General features: G+C 36.8%; 1 protein-coding gene across 4 annotated transcripts; it reads left to right on the top strand.

The window, feature by feature from the left end:
* Positions 1-413: 413 nt before the first annotated feature.
* On the top strand, positions 414-20,526 carry tjp3 (tight junction protein 3). 4 transcript variants are annotated; one of them, XM_084416781.1, is made up of 31 exons: positions 414-553; positions 6,959-7,015; positions 8,593-8,717; positions 8,893-8,995; positions 9,089-9,356; positions 9,432-9,535; positions 9,611-9,800; positions 9,876-9,945; positions 10,025-10,119; positions 10,273-10,354; positions 11,063-11,154; positions 11,309-11,393; positions 12,013-12,116; positions 12,204-12,288; positions 13,017-13,093; positions 14,350-14,437; positions 14,526-14,605; positions 14,734-14,806; positions 14,978-15,042; positions 15,133-15,196; positions 15,873-16,029; positions 16,117-16,225; positions 16,366-16,585; positions 16,696-16,895; positions 17,022-17,117; positions 17,210-17,286; positions 17,396-17,606; positions 17,730-17,830; positions 18,088-18,618; positions 19,852-19,898; positions 20,003-20,526. In XM_084416781.1, exons 2-31 carry the CDS (start codon positions 6,968-6,970, stop codon positions 20,148-20,150), a joined length of 3,795 nt encoding a protein of 1,264 aa, XP_084272907.1. In that variant the 5' UTR covers positions 414-553; positions 6,959-6,967; the 3' UTR covers positions 20,151-20,526. The 4 variants fall into 4 exon arrangements, with proteins under 4 accessions (XP_084272907.1, XP_084272909.1, XP_084272906.1 ...); XM_084416783.1 differs by lacking the exon at positions 414-553 and adding an exon at positions 1,517-1,535; XM_084416780.1 differs by lacking the exon at positions 414-553 and adding an exon at positions 4,177-4,273.
* Positions 20,527-22,333: the final 1,807 nt, after the last annotated feature.

Raw genomic sequence — 22,333 nt, 5'->3', positions numbered from 1 at the left:
TAACGCATTTTCAGTCAGTTGTGTGATCGTTCTAATGCCGCGCGTTCCCCACTGGGGGCGCTATAGCGTAGGAGAAAAAAAAATGCACTAAATTATAACAAATATTTTCTCAGAGACATAAAGGCATATAAGCTAACTATTATATAAGCAAGAAAAAAATCTAAATTAAAAAATCCTAGCAAAGCAGGTATTAGTAGGTATACGAACGAAGATCTTATAAAACGTCATCATGGAATTTGACTCAATGTATTATATTGTGGCACTCTTGTATGCATCCGACAATTATTGAGAGGAAATGGAAAATAAGACCATTATGCCACTGTAGTGTGAGGTGTAGTAGGTGTAGTAGCAGTAGTAGCCAACTTAATGACGAAACTGCACAGCCCACATGTATTAAGCTCCTCCCCCTACAGGTACATGATCAGGTGCTGTATAGATACAAGGGAATATAACGAAACCTTATTTAAAAACTGAAGGTGCCAGGCCTTGTGAGGCCTCCAATACGGAATTAACTGAGAGTTTTAGTGTTCGTTTTTAAAGGGGACACATTAAGGTACGTGAGTCGAGCGTTTTCTTCCTTCTCTGCTTTGTTGTTTATCGATTGTTTGCGTTGGTCTGAGTTTCACTTTTTGCTGAAATGTAAGCTGTTTAACTGGAAGTTACGTCGAAACGGTGAATAATTGGCGACATGTGTCACGCACGACTCTGAGTTTATAATAACTTGTATTTTAGATCATAAGCTAGGCCTACGTGTTTCTGTTCTGCTCCAATACATATTTGATTTTCGTATAATGTGTTGCCTGATTGTTTTTGCTAACAGACGCTTTTGAACATGTTTCTACAATTTGTTGCTATTTTCTTTAGAAACTAATTTTTGTTTTTAGAAAAGGACATTCAAACTTGTTGACAGCTAAATGTGAATTGTGTGAATGCACGTTTGTCTCGTATTTCTCTCAATCATATTGGAACCGTTATTAATTGTTATTAAGTCTATTCATAAATATTAGCGATAGTCCTCAATTCTGAACCTTTATCTCTATATCCTGAAAATGTGTGGTGTCCGATTCTTTTGAATCGGATCTTCGGATCCATTGAGCCACAACCTTTCGGAGCGACTCGTAACGTTACTCGTACTAAATCATGAAGATTCTCGAGTCAACAGCTGACTGAACAGAACAGAGAACCGTCCGTCTTTATCCGACTCTTAATTAACTAAGAACCAGTGAGGGTTCCTGAGTAAGATTTTTTTATTAAGTGAACGAAGGATATGATTAATGGGCCGAAAACTAAGTCTAGTAATAGCTATAAGTTTACACCATACCAGACAGTACGTTTGAAATGAAGCGGTTCTTCTGTTCGAAAGAACCGATTCGTGAGATCAATTGCGACAGTGCTGCAGCACACTCAGCCTTATCTGGCTCAACTGGTTCTGTCACTCACTTGAGTCAATACGTGCTTTGTAGTTTCGCTGTGGTTTCGAGAACCCGCGTTCCTATATATCCACATTTCTCGCCAATGATGTTATTCTCAAGTCTGTGAGTCAGGCTACTAGTTTTGAAAAGCACTTTTTGGCTGTTTTTGTGTGGTCTGTAGTCGGCCCATAAATCAATTCAATCCTTTATTTTTCATTGTACGAGTTTTTATGCCCCGAAACTATTAGGTGTGTTGATGTCTTAAGGTTTAGGCCAGAATGCCCAGCTAACAAAAATTTGTTTTGAACATGTTTTGCTAATGTTCCTATTAAGTCTGGACGTTCAAACCTTGAGGTTTCTTAAATGTTTTAAAATTGATAGCAAATTATTGTTGGTTATGCAAATATTAGAGAAAACATGAAGTACATTTGTCATTGTGCAAACGCTATGGGAACGTTATTAAAGACCAGATAACTTTGAATGAACGATTATTAGCATAATGTTTGTTCATAACCTTGTAAGCCAAAGTTCTACGAGTGTACCCTGTTAGATGTGTAGAAACAAATGACATGTTCTTTGTTTCGTAATGTTCTCTGTTATAAAGCAGAACAACAAATTTGTGAAGAACTGGGCTGGACCACCAGAAACCCATGGTCTCCTTGTTGAAGGCGTTACTGTTTGAGGGGGCACACCTTAACACAACACCATCTAACATTTGTGCTTTCCTCCTACATTTCCTGTCATGAGTGTTGGCCTGAGGGTGTGAAATGATTCCAGTAATTTTGTTACTTCCTAAATTTATATTTGGTGTAACCACAGAGATGAAGTCCACCTCTTTTATGTGGGAATTCCAGCTGTATTCCCCTAAACTTTGTTTTTATTGTTGCTATAGGTGTGAGAGTGGTTTTAGCACGTTGCTATGTGGTTGCTAGGGTGATCTGGGATGTTTCTCTTGTGATATTGTAGCCTCTAGATATGGTTCAGCTCCCACCTTCAATGCAAGTCTCGGATTTTTCGCCCGTAAATCGTATGTTTTTAATAATTTAAAGGGATAGTACACCTTAAACATTTTACTCACAGTCATGGTGTTCCAGACCTGTGTGATTTTTCTTTTTTCCGCGTAACACAAAAGAAGATACGTTGAAGAACCAAGCAGTTTTCGTTTCCATTGACTTCCATTAGATATTTCTCAAAATATCTTTTTATGTCGCACAGAAGAAAAGTGTTTGGCGGGCAAATTACTTGGGTCAGTGCTTGTTTTTAGGTCGGGATCTAATAATTTTTTTCTAAAATACACATTCCATTCGCAAATAATCCTTTAAATGCATATTGCATGTCTATAATTTCTGAATTAAAGTACATTTTTAAATAAATATTTTTGTATTATGAAATAGTTTAATATTTTATATTATCGACAAAAATCTGGTGTGACCACTGATCTATATATATAGATCAGTGGGTGTGACTAACATGCAAAAAAAAAAAAAAAAAACGGGAAATGATGTCATAGAGAGGACAAGTCAAGGTCAAGAAGTATCTTAATATGTTTACTTTAAGGCAAAGTTAGTTTAGGTTGTAAAATGGCATGTGGTGTGACCTCAAAATGTAATGATATTTATTAATTAATATGATTTTTTTTTTTTAAATACCTTTTTTACCAATTTTTTTAATTTAAATAATGATTGTTTACACATGTATTCAAGGTTTAGAGAAATATGTTCTTTGTACCTCATGTTACGTACTTGACGGTTGTTCCGCATTATATTTTTAGAGTTTAAATTGACACTCGACAGCATGAATATAAAGAGTACATTTCAAAGAATTTGGATGTATAGTTTTTTCTTTATTGTGGACAGTGCTGTTATTGTTAACTAGTACTAAAACTATTAAAATAGTTTTTTAAAGTTAAACATTCTTTAGGAGGCACTTCCAATTGGTTCACTAAAGCTTGTGATTCTTTTAAGCAATATGTTAGGGAATATCATCTCCAGCTTAGGCTACTTTATTTAACTAATATTACTAAAATTAAAATATATCAAAGCTAAATAAAACCTAATAAAATGACAGCAGTACATGACAAAATTCCTAAAACTAAAATGAAAACTGATATATAAAAAATAAAAGCTGATTCAAATAAATACTATAATAGAATATAAATAATAGTGAAATGGGCAATTCTATAATGTATGTCACTGACCCACATGTTGAAGTTTAATACTTGTCGTTAGTCTTCGTGTTCAAGGCCAATATATGCAGAAACATTCTCTGGGCCAGTGTGCATATTAAATATTAACAGACTGAGGTAATGATTGTCAGTGGAACCAAAGTGCCGTGCAAATCAACGTCCTTCAGGGACTCGCTTCAGAAAAGAAAAGAAAAAAGCTACTGTTGTGTTTTCTCAGACTCACAAATGATTGAAGGCATTTTAGGGAGAAAGACATTTTTAAAACCTGGATGAAGAATTGTATATTTAAAGTTAAACACATCTCCCATCCATCGTTAGTCTTCATAAGGTGGCATCGCCTTCCTTCCCAGCTAGATATCCCAGTTCCTCCTTAATTCCTTGAGGAAAAATGAATATCAGAAAGTACCAAAGGATTTGTAGACCTAGTGGGCGGAGCTTTCCATGGGCTCAGGTGGGGCTTTATAATGCACACAGTTTGTTTTGTTTTTTCCCCTCATTACCATTCAGTAGGCTAATTCCTGTGGGAACAACTGCTCGTCATGTAGGCCTACATCTTTAAAAAATGGAGATATTAGGCCTATGTTGAAACAGATACTTTGGATACCCTGCTTGGTTTACGTTCCCATTCTAGGTGTTAAGTTCTGTCTTGAAAATGGAAGTGAGATTTAAAGGGACGGTAAGTCCGTATTATGCTAGTTGTTGAATGCGCTTAACATGAGCTGTCTTAAGTTTACTAAACAGCGTGATGTGTCATCTGAGCCGTGTAATGACAACAGAGACGAGACTGTAAATACTGACTTGCACCTGTTGGACTTGAGTGTGTTGCTTTTGTTGCTGTGAAGTAAAATAGCCATACATATTTGTACTATGAATTGGTAAATGGTGTACTTATTTGTATAATTACAGAAGTCATGTGCTTTGCTCAAGGGCATGGTTGTGATTTTAACCTGTGACCCCAAAGGGATGGGCTAAATCGCACAAGCCATCCTACACCGTAAAAAATTATGTGATCAATAAGTTATTATTATGTACAACATATAGTTTTACATTGCTTTAACTTATCAAAATAAGTTACTACATTTTTAATGTAGTCAGTTTAATGTAATTTAAGTGGAAATGACTTCCACATCTATGTTAATTGTAAAAAAATTTACAGTGTACATGACTTTCTTCTTTCAGCCAAACACAATCAGAGTTATAATAAAAATATCATGGCTCTTCCAAGCTTTATTATGGAAGCTTGTTTCCGCCAATGAATAATAAATAAATTATAATAATTGCGACTTTTTATCTCACAATTCTGACTTTTTTTCTCACAATTGCGAGATATGAAGTCAGAATTGTGAGAAATAAAGTTGCAATTCTGAGAAATAAAGTCGCAATTGCGAGATATAAAGTCAGAATTGCGTGTTATAAAGTCTCAATTCTGGGATATAAAGTTGCAATTCTGAGAAATAAAGTCGCAATTGGGAGATATAAAGTCAGAATTGCACGATATAAAGTCGCAATTGCGTGTTATAAAGTCAGAATTGTGAGATATAGGCCTAAACAATTCTGAGGTAAAAAAAATTAATAAAAATAAATCCGTCTTTTTTTTCCCCTTAGAATTGGACTTTATATCTCACAATTCTGAGAAAAGATGTCAGAATTGCGAGATATAAACTCGCAATTGCGTGTTATAAAGTCAGAATTGCGTGATATAAAGAAAAAAAGTCAGAATTCTGACTTTATAACACGCAATTCTGACTTTATTTCACGCAATTCTGACTTTATAACACGCAATTGCGACTTTATTTCACACAATTCTGACTTTATATCTCGCAATTCTGACTTTATTTCTCAAAGTTTGTAAACTCGCAATTGTGAGATAAAAAGTCGCAATTATCTTTTAAAATGTTTTATTTTGTGGCGGAAACAAGCTTCCATACTTTATAATGGAAGTGAATGGCACCTTGTTTTTTGAAGCCCATAAGCGCATCCATCCATTATAAAAGTAATCCATACGGCTCCAGGGGGTTAATAAAGGCCTTCTGTAATAAAAATATCCATAATTACAACTTTATAAACTGTGATAATCACTGGCCTCCGGTAACGTCAAGTTCAATACAGGTATTACATAGTCTGCCGTTCACTCCCATTATAAAGCTTGGAAGAGCCAGGATGAGGCTGAGTAAATTATGGGATAGTTTTTTGGAAATGAACTAACCCACAATAAATCACACAAAAATGTCAAACTCGTATGATTTTTTTTTTTTTTTTGTGGAACACAAAAGGAGATATTTTGAGGAATGTCCTGGCTGCTCTTTTCAGCATAAGTAAAGTGAAGGGATCTGGGGGCTGTCGAGCTCCAAAATGATGAAAAAGCATCATAAAAGTGGTCCATATGATTCGAGGATTGTGCTGGTTAGGTTTATGCTAGTTCACGTGAATTAAGGGAGTCCGCTTTGTGTCTGTAGGGCTTTAGAGGTGGTGAGCAGTGATGGAATTCATAATCATAAACTACAGCATAGTCAGCAGTATGTTAGAATAATTAAGAGTCATATTCCATGACGGGAGTTCCCTGGAAAAGGGTAGTGCTGATATTTGCATCCCTGGTTTCATCAATATGAGCAACTTCCTTTTTTACCATCATTGTTGTCATCAACAGCAGTCATAGTTTCATATCAGAAATCTACACAATTTCAAAGTATTACTAAGCTATTTTGTGGAAACCGTGATACATTTGTTCTGTTTTGCTAAGGTCGATCAGCTTTGCGAACACGGACTCTCTCTGACCTTTGCAGCCAATAAAAACATGGGAAGCATTCCAGGAATTCTCTAGTCCAATAGAAACTGCTCTCAAAAAGTATGTCATGATGATGGTTGCAGCAGGTATTTGTTTGGCAACACGTTTGGCTTCAAATCAAATGTGAATGTGTTTACAATAAAGATATTAACTAACATCAACCGTGCTAATTATGAACTTTGGAATCGGGTATGCCCCTTAAAGACCCTCTTGTACTGATAATGGCTTGACTAGTGACTAGTCTAGTCAATGTTCGGTTTCACTCAACGAATGTCTGCTGAGAGACGCGTGTTGTCAGACTGTTTATTGGTGAGCCGTTGGTGAGGAAGTGTCGGGTATCAGTGTTGTCACGCGCTGGGTCCGCCCCCCTTGTACCTGTATGGCAGGAATTCAACAGGTGCGAGCATGTTCAGCTAGAGCCAGAGCTGACAAACAACAGCCGAGAGAGGCCCTCAAAAACTGAAACTTTTCGTCTCAACCGTTTTCCTTTGGTGGTTTGTAAACGTTCTGATATCTTGTTGTTGTCGTTTGTTTGACGTTGCGCTAATAAACGTAACCACTTCTTTATCGTTTCAGAAAACCGACATGGAGGAGATGACGATATGGGAGCAGCACACGGTCACGTTATCGAAAGTAAGTTGCGGATCGAGGGTTTAATTCGCCGTAGCCACACCTTATCTCTACAGGTGTGTCTGAGAACGTGACACCAGGTTTACAGTTTCCCAAACAATTGAAAGTCGAGGCGGATTGAAAGTTTTGTGAGCAATTATGAAAGCTGGAGTTTTTTTTTTTTTTTTTTTTTCACCTGTCACTGGGACACACCCGAAATTTTGGAATGTCAAGTTTAGGGTCATGTGGTGCATTTCACCATAGAAATAAAATTGCCTTTATTCTTTCATTTAAGATTTTTTTTTTTTTTTTTTTTTTCGTTTGCTCTTTTGTCTCATTTAATTAATTAATTTATCTTTTTGTTTTGTCTTTCATGTTTATTTATTTATTTATTTTTTATTTATTTTATTGGATCATTTTTAGTTATTTTGATCTTTTTGTTTGTTATGTTTCTATCATTTGATTGCTCTCGTTTTTCTTTTTCTTCTTTTTTTGTTTGTTCATTCTTGTGTTTTTGTTTGTTCTTTTGCAAAAATAAAAATTAACTTGTTCTTTTTGTTTTTTCTTTGTAATATTTGGTCATTAGTGTTTTTGTGGCTATTTTTGTGTTCATTCTTTTGTTTTTTGTTTCTTTTGTATATTTTTTTTGTCTCTGTTTTGTTTTCATTCTTTCATTTGTTTTCCAATCATTTAGGCTATTTCTAATTTTTTCTGTTTTGTCTTTAATATTGTCTTTCGCTCTTTCTTTCGCTCTTTCTTTCGCTCTTTCTTTTGCTCTTTCTTTCTTTTTCTTTCTTTCTGTCTCTTTTTTTCTTTCACTCTCTTTCTTTTGCTCCTGTCTTTTGCTCTCACTCTTTCTTTCTTTTGCTGTTCCTTCCTTTCTTTTTTGTTTGTTCTTTATTTGTTTTTATTCTTTTTTTGTTCATTTCTTATTTTCTTTAGTTCTTAAATTTTTCATTCTTATATCACTTATTTGTTCTGTCATTTTTGTTCTTTCATTCTTTTTTGCTCGATCGCTCAGTCTTTTGTTTGTTCATTCTTGGGGTTTTGTTTGTTCTTTTGCAAAAAAAAATTGTTCTTGTTCTTTTTGGTTTTTCTTTTTCATATTTGTTCATTTGTGTTTTTGTGGCTATTTTTGTGTTTGTTTTTTTGTTTCTTTTGTGTAATTTTTTTTGTTTTCATTCTTTCATTTGTTTTCCAATCATTTAGGCTATTTCTCATTTTTTCTGTTTTTGTCTTTAATTCTGTCTTTCGCTCTTCCTTTCTTTCTTTTGCTATTTCTTTCTTTCCTTCGCTCTTTCTTGCCTTTTCTTTTGTTCTTTCTGTCTTTCTTTTTCTTTCTTTCTTTCTGTCTTTCTTTTTCTTTCTTTCTGTCTTTCTTTTTTCTTTTGCTCTCTTTCTTTTGCTCCTGTCTTTTGCTCTCGCTCTTTCTTTCTTTTGCTGTTCCTTTCTTTCTTTTTTTGTTTGTTTTTATTCTTTTTTTGTTCATTTCTTATTTTCTTTCGTTCTTACATTTTTCATTCTTATATCACTTATTTGTTCTTTCATTCTTTTTTTGCTCGATCGCTCAGTCTTTTGTTTGTTCATTCTTTCGTTCACAGGATTCCAAGGTCGGCTTCGGTTTTGCGGTCTCAGGTGGGCGAGACAAGCCCAACCCATTAAACGGGGACACAGCAGTGGTGGTCTCTGATGTGCTTCCCAGCGGCCCCGCCATGGGCCGTCTTCAGTGAGTACACGTCCACTTCTCCTGCATTAAGACCCACACTACTTCCTCCCACACATCCTGTGTAATCCTGTCAGACCTGTCAAGGCTGTGTACAAGATGGAAAAACCAACATACTCAAAACATATTTGGCAGATGATTTTTTGTGATAGAGACTCACATGATTCATTGTCCACAGTACACGAGATCAGATAGCTATGGTGAATGGTGTTTCCATGGACAATGTCACCTCACTCTACACTATTCAAAATCTGAGGAAATGTGGGAAATTGGCAAACATTGTAAGTAAGAACATTCCCAAAAACATTGCCTTTAAAATGCTCTAGGTAGCATTTTTGCGGTTTAAAACCTTTCTTGTTTTGTTCATTTTGTAGACCGTGAAGAGGCCACGCACAATTCAGATCCCAGCGAGCAACAGACCGACTCGTTCTGTCTCACAATCCAACATACTAGATGACGACGGACCTCAGAACAGAGGTCAGCGTGGCACTGACACCAGCCGTAACCGACGAACTCGAAGCGTGACACCTGACCGCAACGGTCATGACCTCCCCATCATGTCCGGCTTCAAGAGGCTGCCCAGTCAGGATGTGCAGAACAAACCCATCAGAACAACCCTGATCAAGAGAAAACCCACAGATGGTCAGAATCCCATTGCTTTGCGTTGAGGAATCATTTGTGGTTCTTGCCAAGATTTCAACATGTTTCTCTCTGCAGAGTACGGAATGAAGCTGGGGAGCCAGATTTTCATCAAGCACATGACTCCCACCGGTCTGGCTGCCAAAGAGGGCACCCTTCAGGAAGGAGATCTTGTTTTAAAGGTGAGGAGCAGGTTCTTTAGGAACCGTTCCATCGCACTTAGATGTTGTGTAACCCATTTAAAACTTCTTGTATAGATTAACGGCATGACGACGGAAAATCTGTCCCTGCTGGAGACCAAGCACCTGGTGGAGAAGTCTAGAGGGAAACTGACCATGCTGGTGTTGAGGGACGACAGAAAGTTCCTGGTCAGCATTCCTGAAGTGGAGGACAGTCCTCTAAACAGCGCGGACGAGAAGAGGGAAGACAGTAGCTCCGAGCTGGAGGGTGAGAGTCGATGTTTTTACAGCTGATCTCTGGTTTTTGGAGTGTTGATACTGACTTTTCAATTTTTGCTTGAAGAAATCTCAGACCTGGATTCTGACAACCCCACAAATCGAAAATCCCGTCCGAGAGAACGACGTTCTCGCAGGTGAACACCTCAACTCTGACCTGATTCTCTGACTCTTAGTTAAGTGATCTTTGCACTAACAGAGCTCATTGATCCACAGAAATCGTGCCAATCCTGTGTCTAAACCACGCGAATCTCCCCCTTTGCGCTCTACACTCACAAGACCGCCCGCCCAGTTGATGTCCCCTCGCAGAGGTGAGCCTTAGCGCAAAAACTCAATGGGTCTCATTTATGAAACGCAAGTAAAATTGAATTCAATATGGCATTGTCATGGCCAAGAGGTTTTGACCCATACTTTGCCCATAGTTGTTTATGCAATTAGCTGACTGATGCTTTGGCCTTGTGCAGTTCCCTCTGAGTCTGAATCGGACCGCAGCAACTCGCCTCCACCGTCAAGACACGACACTCTCGATAACAGAGACCGATACAAGTAAACATGGCTTCATGTGTATTCAGCTCTGTAATGTACTGTTTTTCATTTGTTTTGGGTTGCACTTTATTTTACAGTACGTGTACTTACAGTGTGCTTACCTAAGAAAGCACTGGGTAATATAAGGTAACTACATGGGTTAGGTTTAGGTGTAGGTTCAGGGTTAGTACATGGTTATTAACCAGTTATTGTAATAACTATAATAATTATATAGTATATACATGGGGAACAGGACTGTAAAATAAAGTGCTACCTTGTTTTTTTCCAGAAATTGTGATGAAACTGAACTAATAAATGGCTTATAAAATTACTTTATCTCTTTTTGTTTGTTTGTTTGTTTGTTTTTCTTATTCTTTGGTTTTTCTCTGTCTATTGGCTTTTTTTTTTGTGTGTGTGTTTTGTTTTTTTCTGTCTGTTTTGCGGTTTTTATTGTTTTTAGTTACTTTATTTAATTTGATCTTATTTTGTGTGTTTATTTTATTTTGTTATTGTTTATTTTTTTTCTGTTTGGGTTTTGTTTTGCTTTTAGTTTCTTTATGTTTTTTATTTTGTTTTGCTGTTTTATTTTTTTGTATTTTTGTTTTCTGTATTTCTTTTTTAGTGTGTGTGTGTGTGTGTGTGTGTATGTGTTTTTGTTTTGCAATTGTGTTTTATCATGCTACTGTTTGTTTGGGTGAGATGCATGGGTCACATGTTTGTCTGTTTCAGGGTTCTCTCAGGGATCTCCACACTGCCAAACCCTCGAGCCTCACCCGTCACCCAGAACTGGAACCCCTCCACCGCCTCACGACCTCGCAGAGGTCTGCCTCAAAATGCGATTTTTACCATATTATTTATAAACCAGCTCTGGAATCAAATCACTGGAATCACTGAATGATTCAGTAAATGATATGTACGAATCTTGTAGACAATTGAATCTCTATAGTTTAAAGACTGTTTGTTTTGTGTTACCAGCTGTTTCTGAGTCAGATTCAGACCGGAGCGCCTCTCCGCCCCCCAGACGTGAGAGTCCCAGACCTGAAAATAACTCCAGATACAAGTATGAGTCAACATCATGAGCATCAAACATCAAATACAAATATAATGTTACATCTTGAGCACATTTTCCGTATGGACGAGTCGTTGAATTGTCTGAAAGACCATCTTAAAGGTTTAGTTCACCCAAAAATGAAAATTCAGTCATTAATTACTCATCCTCATGTCTTTCCAAACCCAAAAGACTATCATTCATCTTCAGAACATCAATGAAGATCTTTTTTGATGAAATCTGAGAGCTTTCTGTCCCTCCATTGACAGTCTACACAACTACCACTTTGACGCTTTAAAGTTCATAAAGAGATCATAAAATTAATCTATATGAATTGAGCGGTTTAAGCCACATTTTCTATTGAGACTCGATCACTTTATATGTTGAACAGATTGAATTTAGGCTAGAGGATGACTGAGTAATGACAGAATTTTCATTTTTGGGTGTGGTACTATCCCTTTAAGTATGGTTGTAAACAGATGGTTTTCAACATTCTTGAAAAATTGGCCAGGTCTGAATAATGTTCTCAAAGTAAACGGTTCGAGAACATGCACCGTGACACCCTTTTTCACTTCATAGGTTTTCAATAATGTATCTAGAAATATCTCCATTGCCTCTTCTCTTCTCCCAGGGTGCTTCCCGATCTCCCTCCTCCAGGAATAAAGTCATCCTCTCTCAGCACGTCTCAGGATTTCCCCCGCCGCATGGCCTCCCCTTACAGGCCTCCACCCAGAGGTGATTTTTCACCCCCTACGGCACTTAATTTTCAGTTCTGTATGCCATTTTAACAGACTCATTCAAGAGCATGTCTTTCCCATACAGCTGCGTCAGAGTCCGAATCGGACGATAGTACCGGACCTCGCAGACAGGGGACTCCAGCCAGCCAGGAGTCCCGCAATAGATACAGGTACACATGAGGGACGCCTCACTGCCACTTTTAACGCAACTCGCACCGGACTCTTTCAGTAGGGCCAGTCATCTGCCTGTACACGACGAGATAAAAGTTTATTCTGTTGTTTTTCATTTATTTGCTTTGTTATTTTTTGTGTGTTGCATTATGTTGCTTGTATGCATTCATGTATTTTTCTTTCATTGTGATATCTGAAAATGTGATGTGTGTTCTTTTAAAATAAAAGACCGAATCAACCTGAGTTTTCTCCTGTACTATGTTGATTTGTGGCTCTTGGAAAGGAAATATTGCATCTTGTATCCAACATCTGAATTCATAAGTATACAATCAAATTATCCACATAATACAATAAACAGCATTTATACACACATTATGTAAGATTTTAAATGTTATTTCATTCTCGACAACCAGTGGTGTAATGGAGATAGAGGTATCATACATATGGATCTAATGATCTTTTTGATACGTTTAGTTTAGTACTTTCTGCTTGTCCATATGAATCATTGATTTTGGGGGCTTATAATTGACCCTATAATCAGTTATGGCAGTGGATAGTCTACCCCTTTCAATGAGAGAGAAACCCCCAGAAACCCTGAGGTGAATATCTCCCTCAATGATTTCACATTAGTTCCCACTCTCCTCATGGACAAGCATCATTTAGTATCCCCTCATCCTCCTTTTTCCCATCCTCTCTCACCCTCCCATCTGCCCTCTTTCTCTTGCAGGGCGACCCCAGAGGTCACGGCAGTCCCTGTAATGGAACCCCCAAAATGGGCGAAACCCTCAACGCCTGTCCAGAGAGGTACGAGCAAATCGTGAAGGGAATATTCAAGGTTAAATATAAAAAATGTATGCAATGAATATCATTTTTCTTAATACTTACAAAAATATTTTCAAATATTAATGTCATTTAAATTAAATATTAAACATTATTTTCTAAATAGTAAGGTGTACATTGCTGTAAGTTCTGTAATTACACATCATTATTTACACATTAATTTTCCATAATATATAAATAATAAATATTGATGGCATAAAAATTTTAACTATGAAAAACTACTTAATTTCAATTAAACATTTGAAGTGTACACTGTTACACATTATTTTCCAAATATGAACGTGTAAATTACTGTAAATTTTGTAATTGCATATTAATATTTACAAATGAATTTTCCGTAATATATAAATATTATATATTGATGACATGAAAATAATTTTTCTGTCAGTTTTCTTTACCTTGTCCCTCAATCTTAAGTATGAAAAATATTTTTAGATATTAATTTGTATATATTAATGTGTACATGATTGTTATTTAAATATTAGTATGTTAATAACTGTACATGTTTTAATTGTTAATGCACATTTCACATGATATATGATATATAAATATTGATGGCATGAAAATTATTTTTCTTCATACCTCAATCTTAACTGTGAAAAAATTTTCTTTTATATTTAATAAATTATTTAAAATAAATATTTAAAGTGTAATTTATTACACATTATTTTCTAAATATTAATGTGAAAATTACTGTAAATTCTTGTAAATATTTGCACATTATTTTTCTGAAATATATCAATATTATATATTGATGGCATGGAAAATAGTTTTTTATGTCATTTATTTTCTTTGTACCTCAATGTTAAGTTTAAATGTTGATGTGTAAATATTTAAATATCCACGTGAACATGATTGTTACGCAAACAATTCATAAAATATAAATAATAAATATTGATGGCTTGAAAATAATTTGACATTTTTGTAAGTATGAAAGATATTTTTAATATTAATGTATACATATTTAAATACTGATGTGTACATTATTTAAATATCAGTGAATGAAATGACTGTGAATTCTATCATTTTTCATACACATTACAAACTATTCACTCATTCATTTTTCATAGAAGTCATATGAAGTATTTTTGTGAAGTAATATTTTTATGAAGTAATGTCATTAGCTATTACAATTTTAAATTACACTCTTTGCATTTTAAATTCACTGCCTTTGAGTTATTAGCAACCCATAATGGTCTCTAATTTGCATATTTAATCAGCTCCTTCAGAATCCGAGTCGGATGCAAGTTACAACACCCCTCCGAGATCACAGTCTCCAGTCAGTAAAAACTCGAGAATCAGACCAGGGTAAGATATACTAATGCTGTTTTATTTGTTTTGGATTATTATTTTGCATATAAAGGTGACCACTATTTTCATTATTGTTTCGTCTCAGAGCTGAAATGCAAGTGCCAGTCATCAACAACCGACAAGATCCCCCACTCAGATCCGCTCCTGCCAGACCACCACCCGAATGTATGTATAATACACTTATTACATGAGTGTCTGAGTGGTCGTTAGAGCGAGATGCCATTCATATTGCCATATGAATGAATGTACATCTTTCTTTGGCCTTTGTAATGTTGTTTTGGTTGATTCGCCAGATTCCTCTGAATCAGAAAGGGCCCCGTCACCTCTCAGGAGATCTGACAGTCCCAGCCACAACAGCGATCACAGGTTCAGAACGCCTCCTATGATCTATATTTATCTAATCCACACTTAAGATAGCAGATTATGTCATAGTGAAGGTCAGCAAACACTTTGGTTGCAACCAAACAATTCCTCAAGACATTGCATGCGGTCATAGTCGCTTATTGTGTGAATTTGAAGATCGACTCTTTCTTTCAGTTTCCCACATGCTAATGGAACTCTCCGCTCCAACATATCCATTCCCAACCACACCACGTTGAAATGTGAGTACCATTAGTCCAAAAGCACACCCATAATGCATTGCAACTTATTGAGTGACTGTCGGGTACTAAATTATAACTGTTTTATCTCAGCGAAACCTGTAGAGGAGCCACTTTATTCACTTCCACCAGACGCAGTGCCAACACCAAACCTGGGGTGAGAAATGTAGTTTCTTTGTATGCATATATATATGGTTTCAGGTTCACATGTGTGTCATATTTCAAAATGAAATTGGGAGAAAAAAAATAATTATTATTTTAATTCTTTTACATTTTCTTCACAACAACGTTAAAGCATAAATAAGCAGAAAGACAAAACAACAATTACTACAATGATGTATATTTAATTGATTATATGTATTATATTAAATATTTTATATATAAATGTATTGTATTATATATTTTATTACATTATTTTTTTATTTATACTTCATTTAAAATAAGCATAAATTTAAAATTACAACAAATATTACCATGGTGTATAGAGATACTTAAATTTTAAATATTTTTACCGCTTTATATTTATAATTAATTTAAAGACATTAAAAAAAAATAAACATGATGTACATTCATATTTACATTCCTTTTATTACTTTAATAATATCAATATTTATAGTTAAGTATAATTTGAATAAGCATGAATGATTTAAATTGTAAGAATTATTATTATTATTTATTATATAAAATATTTACATTTTATTTATTATATTTTGTTTTAATATGTATAATTAATTTAAATAACCATAAATTAAAGACAGTACAAAATATTAGCATAATGTATAAATACATTTATTTAAATACATTTTTATTTTATTTTTATTTTTTCATATCAGGTACAGCTCGGACCAGAACCACATCAGCTTTGTGAAGGAGGGCAACGTTGGGTTGAGGTTGGTGGGAGGGAATGATGTTGGCATCTTTGTTGGTGGTGTCCAGCCCAACAGTCCAGCCCAGAGGCAAGGCATGACCGAGGGTGATCAGATACTGGAGGTAGGACCAAAGAACCATGTACACACATGATCAAACCTTTCAGCTATATTCTCCATTCTTCAAGAGTCTTTTTTGGTATTTTGGTAGGTAAACGGTGTAGACTTTAACCACTTCACCAGAGAGGAGGCAGCTATGTACCTCATGAACATCCACGCTGGGGAGCGAATCGATATTCGGACTCAGAACAAAATGGACAGTGAGTGCCTTCATGTCCAGACCTTAGGATGTCACTTGTGACCAATCCTTTGCAGTATTCCAAACAAAAAAGTCAAATTAGGGAAGTAAAATGGATTACGAATGCCATTGCCAAATACATTTCTGCTCTTGCCCTCTTAGTCTACAAGAAGATTTTGAAGTCCAGCCTCGGTGACTCTTTCTACATCCGTACACACTTTGACCATGTGGCTGATAGCAGTCTCGGCTTGAGCTTTACCAGAGGTGAGGTGTTCAGAGTGGTGGACACTATGTATCACGGGAAGCTGGGAAACTGGCTAGCTGTGCGCATGGGCAATGATCTACATGAACTGGACAAAGGCACCATTCCTAATCAGACCAGGTTTGTTAAATTGGTACTTAGTCTTCCATCCATAGATATGGTTAGTTTGTGTGTTTAAGTTAAGTATGTTACATTATAGTTCCTACATGTACTGACTCTCTCTATTATAGGGCTGAAACTCTGGCCAATTTGGAGCAGACACAGAGAATAAGTGCGGCCGAGCGCCAAGCCTCCGGCCCCAGAGCCGAATTCTGGAAGCTACGGGGTTTAAGAGGGGCCAAAAAGAATACCAGAAGAACCCGCGATGACCTCCTACAGTTAACGATTCAGGGCAAATTTCCAGCATATGAGAAGGTCCTGCTGAGAGAGGGTTAGTATTTTGTTTAGTTTTTTTATTCACCTGTGACATTTTTAATGTCATGTACCTTAACAGCGATAGTGGACTATTCCTAATGGAGTTTATGGTTGTAACATGCGTTTGTTTGCTCATATGCAGCCAATTTCAAACGGCCAATTGTCATTTTGGGTCCTCTGAACGACATTGCAAATGAGAAGCTGGCCCGAGAGTTGCCTGATGAATTTGAAGTTGCAGGTATGAAAAATTGGATTCAGGTTTTGAGAGAATTTTTCATTTGAAATTTTTTCACTGTCAAATATTGAATATTCCATTTTATTGGCTTGTAGAAATGGTTGCCAGGAGTGGAAGTGAAAGTTCATCCAGTGTCATAAAACTGGACACAGTTAGGCGGATAGCAGAGCTGGTAACCTTTTCTTATGATATAGAATTAATGCTGTCAGTAAAAGCCAACATGACCTCAACCAAACACCAACTAGTTTTCAGCCAACAAAGTATCTTGTTTTCACTTGCAGGACAAGCATCCCCTGCTAGATATTACACCAACTGCAGTAGAAAGATTGAATTACATCCAGTACCATCCCATGGTGCTCTTCTTGGATCCTCATAGTCGGAAGGACGTGAAGGCCATGAGGCAAAAATACATGCCAGGCTCCAACAAGAGCTCTCGTCGTCTCTACGCTCAGGCCTTAAAGCTAAGGAAACACTATAGCCATCTATTTTCTGGTAAACCCTTCAAAGCCTGTCTTCAAAGTTTATATTCTCTGCTTAAATCATTTCTGAAAACACTTTCAGAAGCTTTTTATGTGCTCTGAAAGGCAATCTCTGGTTTTTCTGTCTCCTTAACAGCACGCATTGATCTTGAGCCTAATACAAATATGTGGTATGATATTTTGAAAGACAAGATTCGGCAGCAGCAGTCTAAACCCGTCTGGGTTTCAGAAGTAGCGGTAAGAGCCCTAAAGTTTTATAATGATACGCTCACGTCTTGTCGAATTAACGTAATTACGAGTTTTGTCTTTGCTGAACTCTTTGGAAACTCAACTTTGAAAGCTCCAACTTGACCAAGGGGACATCATGCAAAAAACCAGCAGCTCTGAAACAAATCTCTTAATTGCGATAATTCTGACAAGACGTGAATTTAGGATTGGTGGAGAACCTACATGTCACACTTGAATTGGTTAATGAGAACTTGGTCTGTGTCTAGTTGGAGGGAGGCGCCGACGAGGAGCTTGATGCATTGAGCCGTGCAAACAACTCTGACTACCTTAGTGGTGCCAGTGACTACGAGGACACTGACGGTGAGCCCTTCACAGATGGCGAAGCCTACACTGACAATGAGGACCTGGAAGAGCCAACACAAGGCATCGCCAGACACCGCAGCAGTGCACTTGCCCGCTCCTCGGAACCTGCCACTGGGCAGAATCCTAGTCCTGAACCTTCCTACCACCTTGAGCCATACCTGGAGGAAGAATCCGAGTACACCCTACCTCCTGGTGAAGTACCTCCTATCCTCCACGTTCCAGAACCTCGTTCTCCACGCAGTGTCACTGGCTTTCACCAACAAGAAGACGATGTCCCCTCGCAGCGCAGCTTCACGGATTCAGACTTTAGCACCGGTGACATGGCCGCACCACCGGCACCTTCTGATGTGCCGCCCAACTTCAGGGCACCAGATCCAAAAGAAGTCCAATCAGAGACCCCTCCACTGTCAGTTATAGAGGAGAAACTACAACAGGTACCATATATATCTAATACCCATGTCACTGACCAATTGACAACGTGATTTATTCAATTAGGACATGTTCTTTAATAGGACCAATCTTCGCCTAACCATACATTACCTCTAAATGTAGAGGGAAATAATAGGTTTCTAATGTTCTTCATGCCACTGTTTCTAGAGGTAACCCAAACCTTGAACTTAAAATCTAATTGGTTGATTGATCCACTGATACTTTAGTCAAATAGGGCATGTTCATCCTTAGTAGGTAACTTACCCTAACCATAACCTACCTTTTATAAGTTGATAATGTTCTTCACACCACTGATCCCAGAGGTAACTGACTGTAAAACCTGATTAGTTGATGAATCCACATTAAGTAAAGTTTGAGTACCACATCATTAAGTCCTTGACCCTAAAATCTGACCCTATCTGATCCACTAATATCACAGTTTGAGTAGCATGGCATGATTTAGTCAAGTATGATATTTTATTGGATCTACATCCTTAGCAGGACCAATAATGGCCAAACTTACTCTAACCAAAAACCTACCTATAAAAGCAGAGAGAAATTATTTTTTGATAATGTTCTTCATCCCACTGATCCCAGGGGTAACTCTGACCATAAAATCTGATTTGTTGATGAATCCACCTTTAAATAAAATTTGAGTAGCACGTCATTGGATTTTGCCAAGTAAGACATGTTCCTGGAACAGCATTCCTCTCTGAATATTTAGCCCTATCCCTACCTATAAACCTAACTCTACCCATTACTTATCCCTAAAATCAGAATAGGTGAAAAACACTGATGTAAAAAGCCTAACCCTGGTTGTAAGCCTAAACTTGACATAAACTGTAAACTTTTAAAGTTACCAAATCTGATTGGTTGGTTGGAATGTTGTTCAAGGATCAACAAAGATGTTGATTCAGGAACATGTTGCACTTGGTGAAATCACTTTCACCTAATCCCAGAGGTAATCCTGTCCCTAAAATGTGGTTGATTGGTAATTCCGGTTTGAGTGGTACAGCATGATTGAATCAAGTTGTTTGTTTATGGATCTACATCCTTAGTAGAACCAACAAAAGACAAATCCTTTACCCTTACCCTGACCATAGCCTACCCTAAATCTTACTGTAGGACTTAAAAAGATGGTGACCTACCTTAAGTCATGTTGAGGTATTTGATTGTTTAATATTAGGTATCTCAAAATACTCGATGGAGCTATTCATCATTTTGTGTTGTTGTTTTAGGCCCGTATGGCAGAACCAGAAAGGAAACCTTCCCCTTCATTTGTAGTGTAAGTATTTCTATTTGATCTGTCAACTTGTGCTTGATGAAGAAAAAGTTCTGTATCAATTTATTTTTCATTTTTAAATGCATTTAATAAATCTTTTCTTTTAGATTGGCACATCACGAAGCCATGCAAATCCGGAGAACACAAATCCGAGGAAGTGACAGTGACAGCGATGAAAACGCCAGAGATGATGACGAATTTGGTATTGATGATGAAACTGATGACATTGAATGGGGACCTGCCACAGAGCTGTAATGTACACGGATTGTACTGACATCACAAACAGGCACATGGACCACTCATGTCTTATTCTGGACCTGTACATTTACACAACCAAACTGGAAATAACTTTTGTGTGTGTTTTTTATCAAGTGTTCTTATGGACTTGTTATAGATAACTAGTCTTGGATTTATTTTAAAGATTTGTTTCCGGAATTGCTTCCTTTTTCTGGGTTTTGTTGTTGTAACGGATGTGCTGAGGTCTTCCTCAGGATTATTTCCAAAAGAAATATTACCAGTTGTAATAAAGACCATTTGGGTATGTTTTACCCTTTTCAGTAACTCGCTATGTATTATATTATTAATGTTTTTTTTGTAATAAATGGAACAAACCATTTAAGCCCAAATGATGAATAGTGTTGGAGATTGTACTGAAATTGATCTAACTTCTGCTAAGTCTTCTCCACAATTTTCTGCCGTTCATCTTACTCAACCTGCTTAAAAGGTGAAGTGCTACATTTCCTCTAGCTGAATCAAATGGAATTGCAACAATACTAACTTTTTCTCAAATCGATAACCCTTACCCAAACACACACAACATTGTTTGAGATCATGTTGCTTTTCTAGGTTGGTCGGGTTGGTTACAGTTTTGCAATATTTTGAAAGTGCCACAGTGATACAGATTTGGGTGAAATCAACAAACAAATGATATTTATAGAGTTATAATAGATCTGTTCAGTCAATTTTGTAGACAAACTAGAAGGCTAAATCATGAGTTCCCTCCTAGGGCGTCTCAATCAGCTCCCTAGTTTTAGCTCCACACATTTTAAGCGCTGTCTCAATCAGAAAATCCTTCCAGTGCACTGGAATGTTGCCTTTTTTTTATCTCACAATGCAGTGCAAAATCAACAACTACTCTCATTATGGCTGTGTCCCAATTCAAAGTCTGCATCCTTCGAAGGCCGCAAAGGTTGGACTGAGCATTGTTAAATGGGATGGTCTAGCCTATAAAGAGAGTTCTTGTAGTCAAGCACCTGTGACAGCTGCCGTTGACGAGTGACAGTAATGTTTGTACTGGCCTTTTTTGAAGGTTATACTGTATTAAACTGTCTGAAAAACGGGGTTCACAAACTGTCTAAATGTGTTCACCCTGGTCCATTTCTGTATATAATAAAGAGTATAAACTATATAATTGCGTCTTAGTAAGATATGTCAACATTTGAACCTCTTTAAAGTTTTGTAATTTATTTATTTGTATCAGATATTTGAGTAAGTTGAAACCCAATACTTACGTTTAAAAGTGTAATTCGGCAATTTCTCCAAAAAAAAAATCCTGTCGTCACAAGTGCGCAATGAATTCTGGGGAAGGCAAGGCAGTGAAGGATCCATCTGTTGTATCCTTCGTTTCACAGGAAACAAAGGACGCATTCGGAGGCCACGTTTGAAGGAGCCTTCTCATTGGGACAGCCTTCGTTGTGCCGCGGTGACGCAATCAGCCTTCGAAGGATGCAGCCTCTGAATTGGGACACAGCTAATGATCCCTTAACAGAATGTCACATTTTCTGAAGCGCTAAACAAAAAACACACAAGCCAACTCAATACACATCATGTCATGTGATCGTTATTAAAAGACAAACAGCTATTTAATTACATTATAGAATAAACAAACATGGCTAGACAGTGGTGAACATTCTAGTTGTTCATATTTAATTTATAGCTGAAATGTTGCACGGATATGTAACAATCGAAATCAAAAAAATTAATAGTCCACTGACTTGCCATTCCAAATCTTACCAACAGTAACGATATCTTGTATTTTTGCTATTGGTTGGCTTTAGTTGATTTATTTGCATACTGAATTCTGATTGGCCTTGCATCGCAAAGATTGTTATGCTCTGTCTTTTCAAGACACGTGAAGAACCTTAAACGGGCAGGTTTAGGTTTATTTATAATGTAGTAGGGGACAAGATGCTTCAGGTTCTAGAGCATTTGATTGGACAGGAAAAGCTGAAGTGCAGCATGATGTCATCAAAATCATTGATCTATAGTGGCAGAAGTGAGAGTTTTTAATGTTTATGTCTTCTAAAGTCAAATTTTGTCATTGTCTACAACTCTACATCCGAAATCGCATACTTTCCTTCTATATAGTAGGCAAAAAAAACTGTATGTGACACAAGAAGTATGTCCGAATTCACAGTAGCCTACATTCAAATTATGAA

The sequence above is a fragment of the Rutilus rutilus genome, assembly GCF_951802725.1.
Source record: "Rutilus rutilus genome assembly, chromosome: 8".
In the NCBI taxonomy this organism is placed as follows: domain Eukaryota; kingdom Metazoa; phylum Chordata; class Actinopteri; order Cypriniformes; family Leuciscidae; genus Rutilus; species Rutilus rutilus.
Note: the sequence above shows the minus strand (reverse complement) of the source record. Positions and strands in the feature narration are given on the sequence as shown.

Bases quoted from the DNA above. Each gene is read 5' to 3' on its own strand.
- tjp3 (XM_084416780.1), top strand. From the start codon at position 4,250: ATGGAAGTGAGATTTAAAGGGACG. The intron at 9,536-9,610 runs GTGAGGAGCAGG...CTTCTTGTATAG, and splicing joins AAGGAGATCTTGTTTTAAAG to ATTAACGGCATGACGACGGA. The intron at 10,120-10,272 runs GTGAGCCTTAGC...GGCCTTGTGCAG, and splicing joins GTTGATGTCCCCTCGCAGAG to TTCCCTCTGAGTCTGAATCG.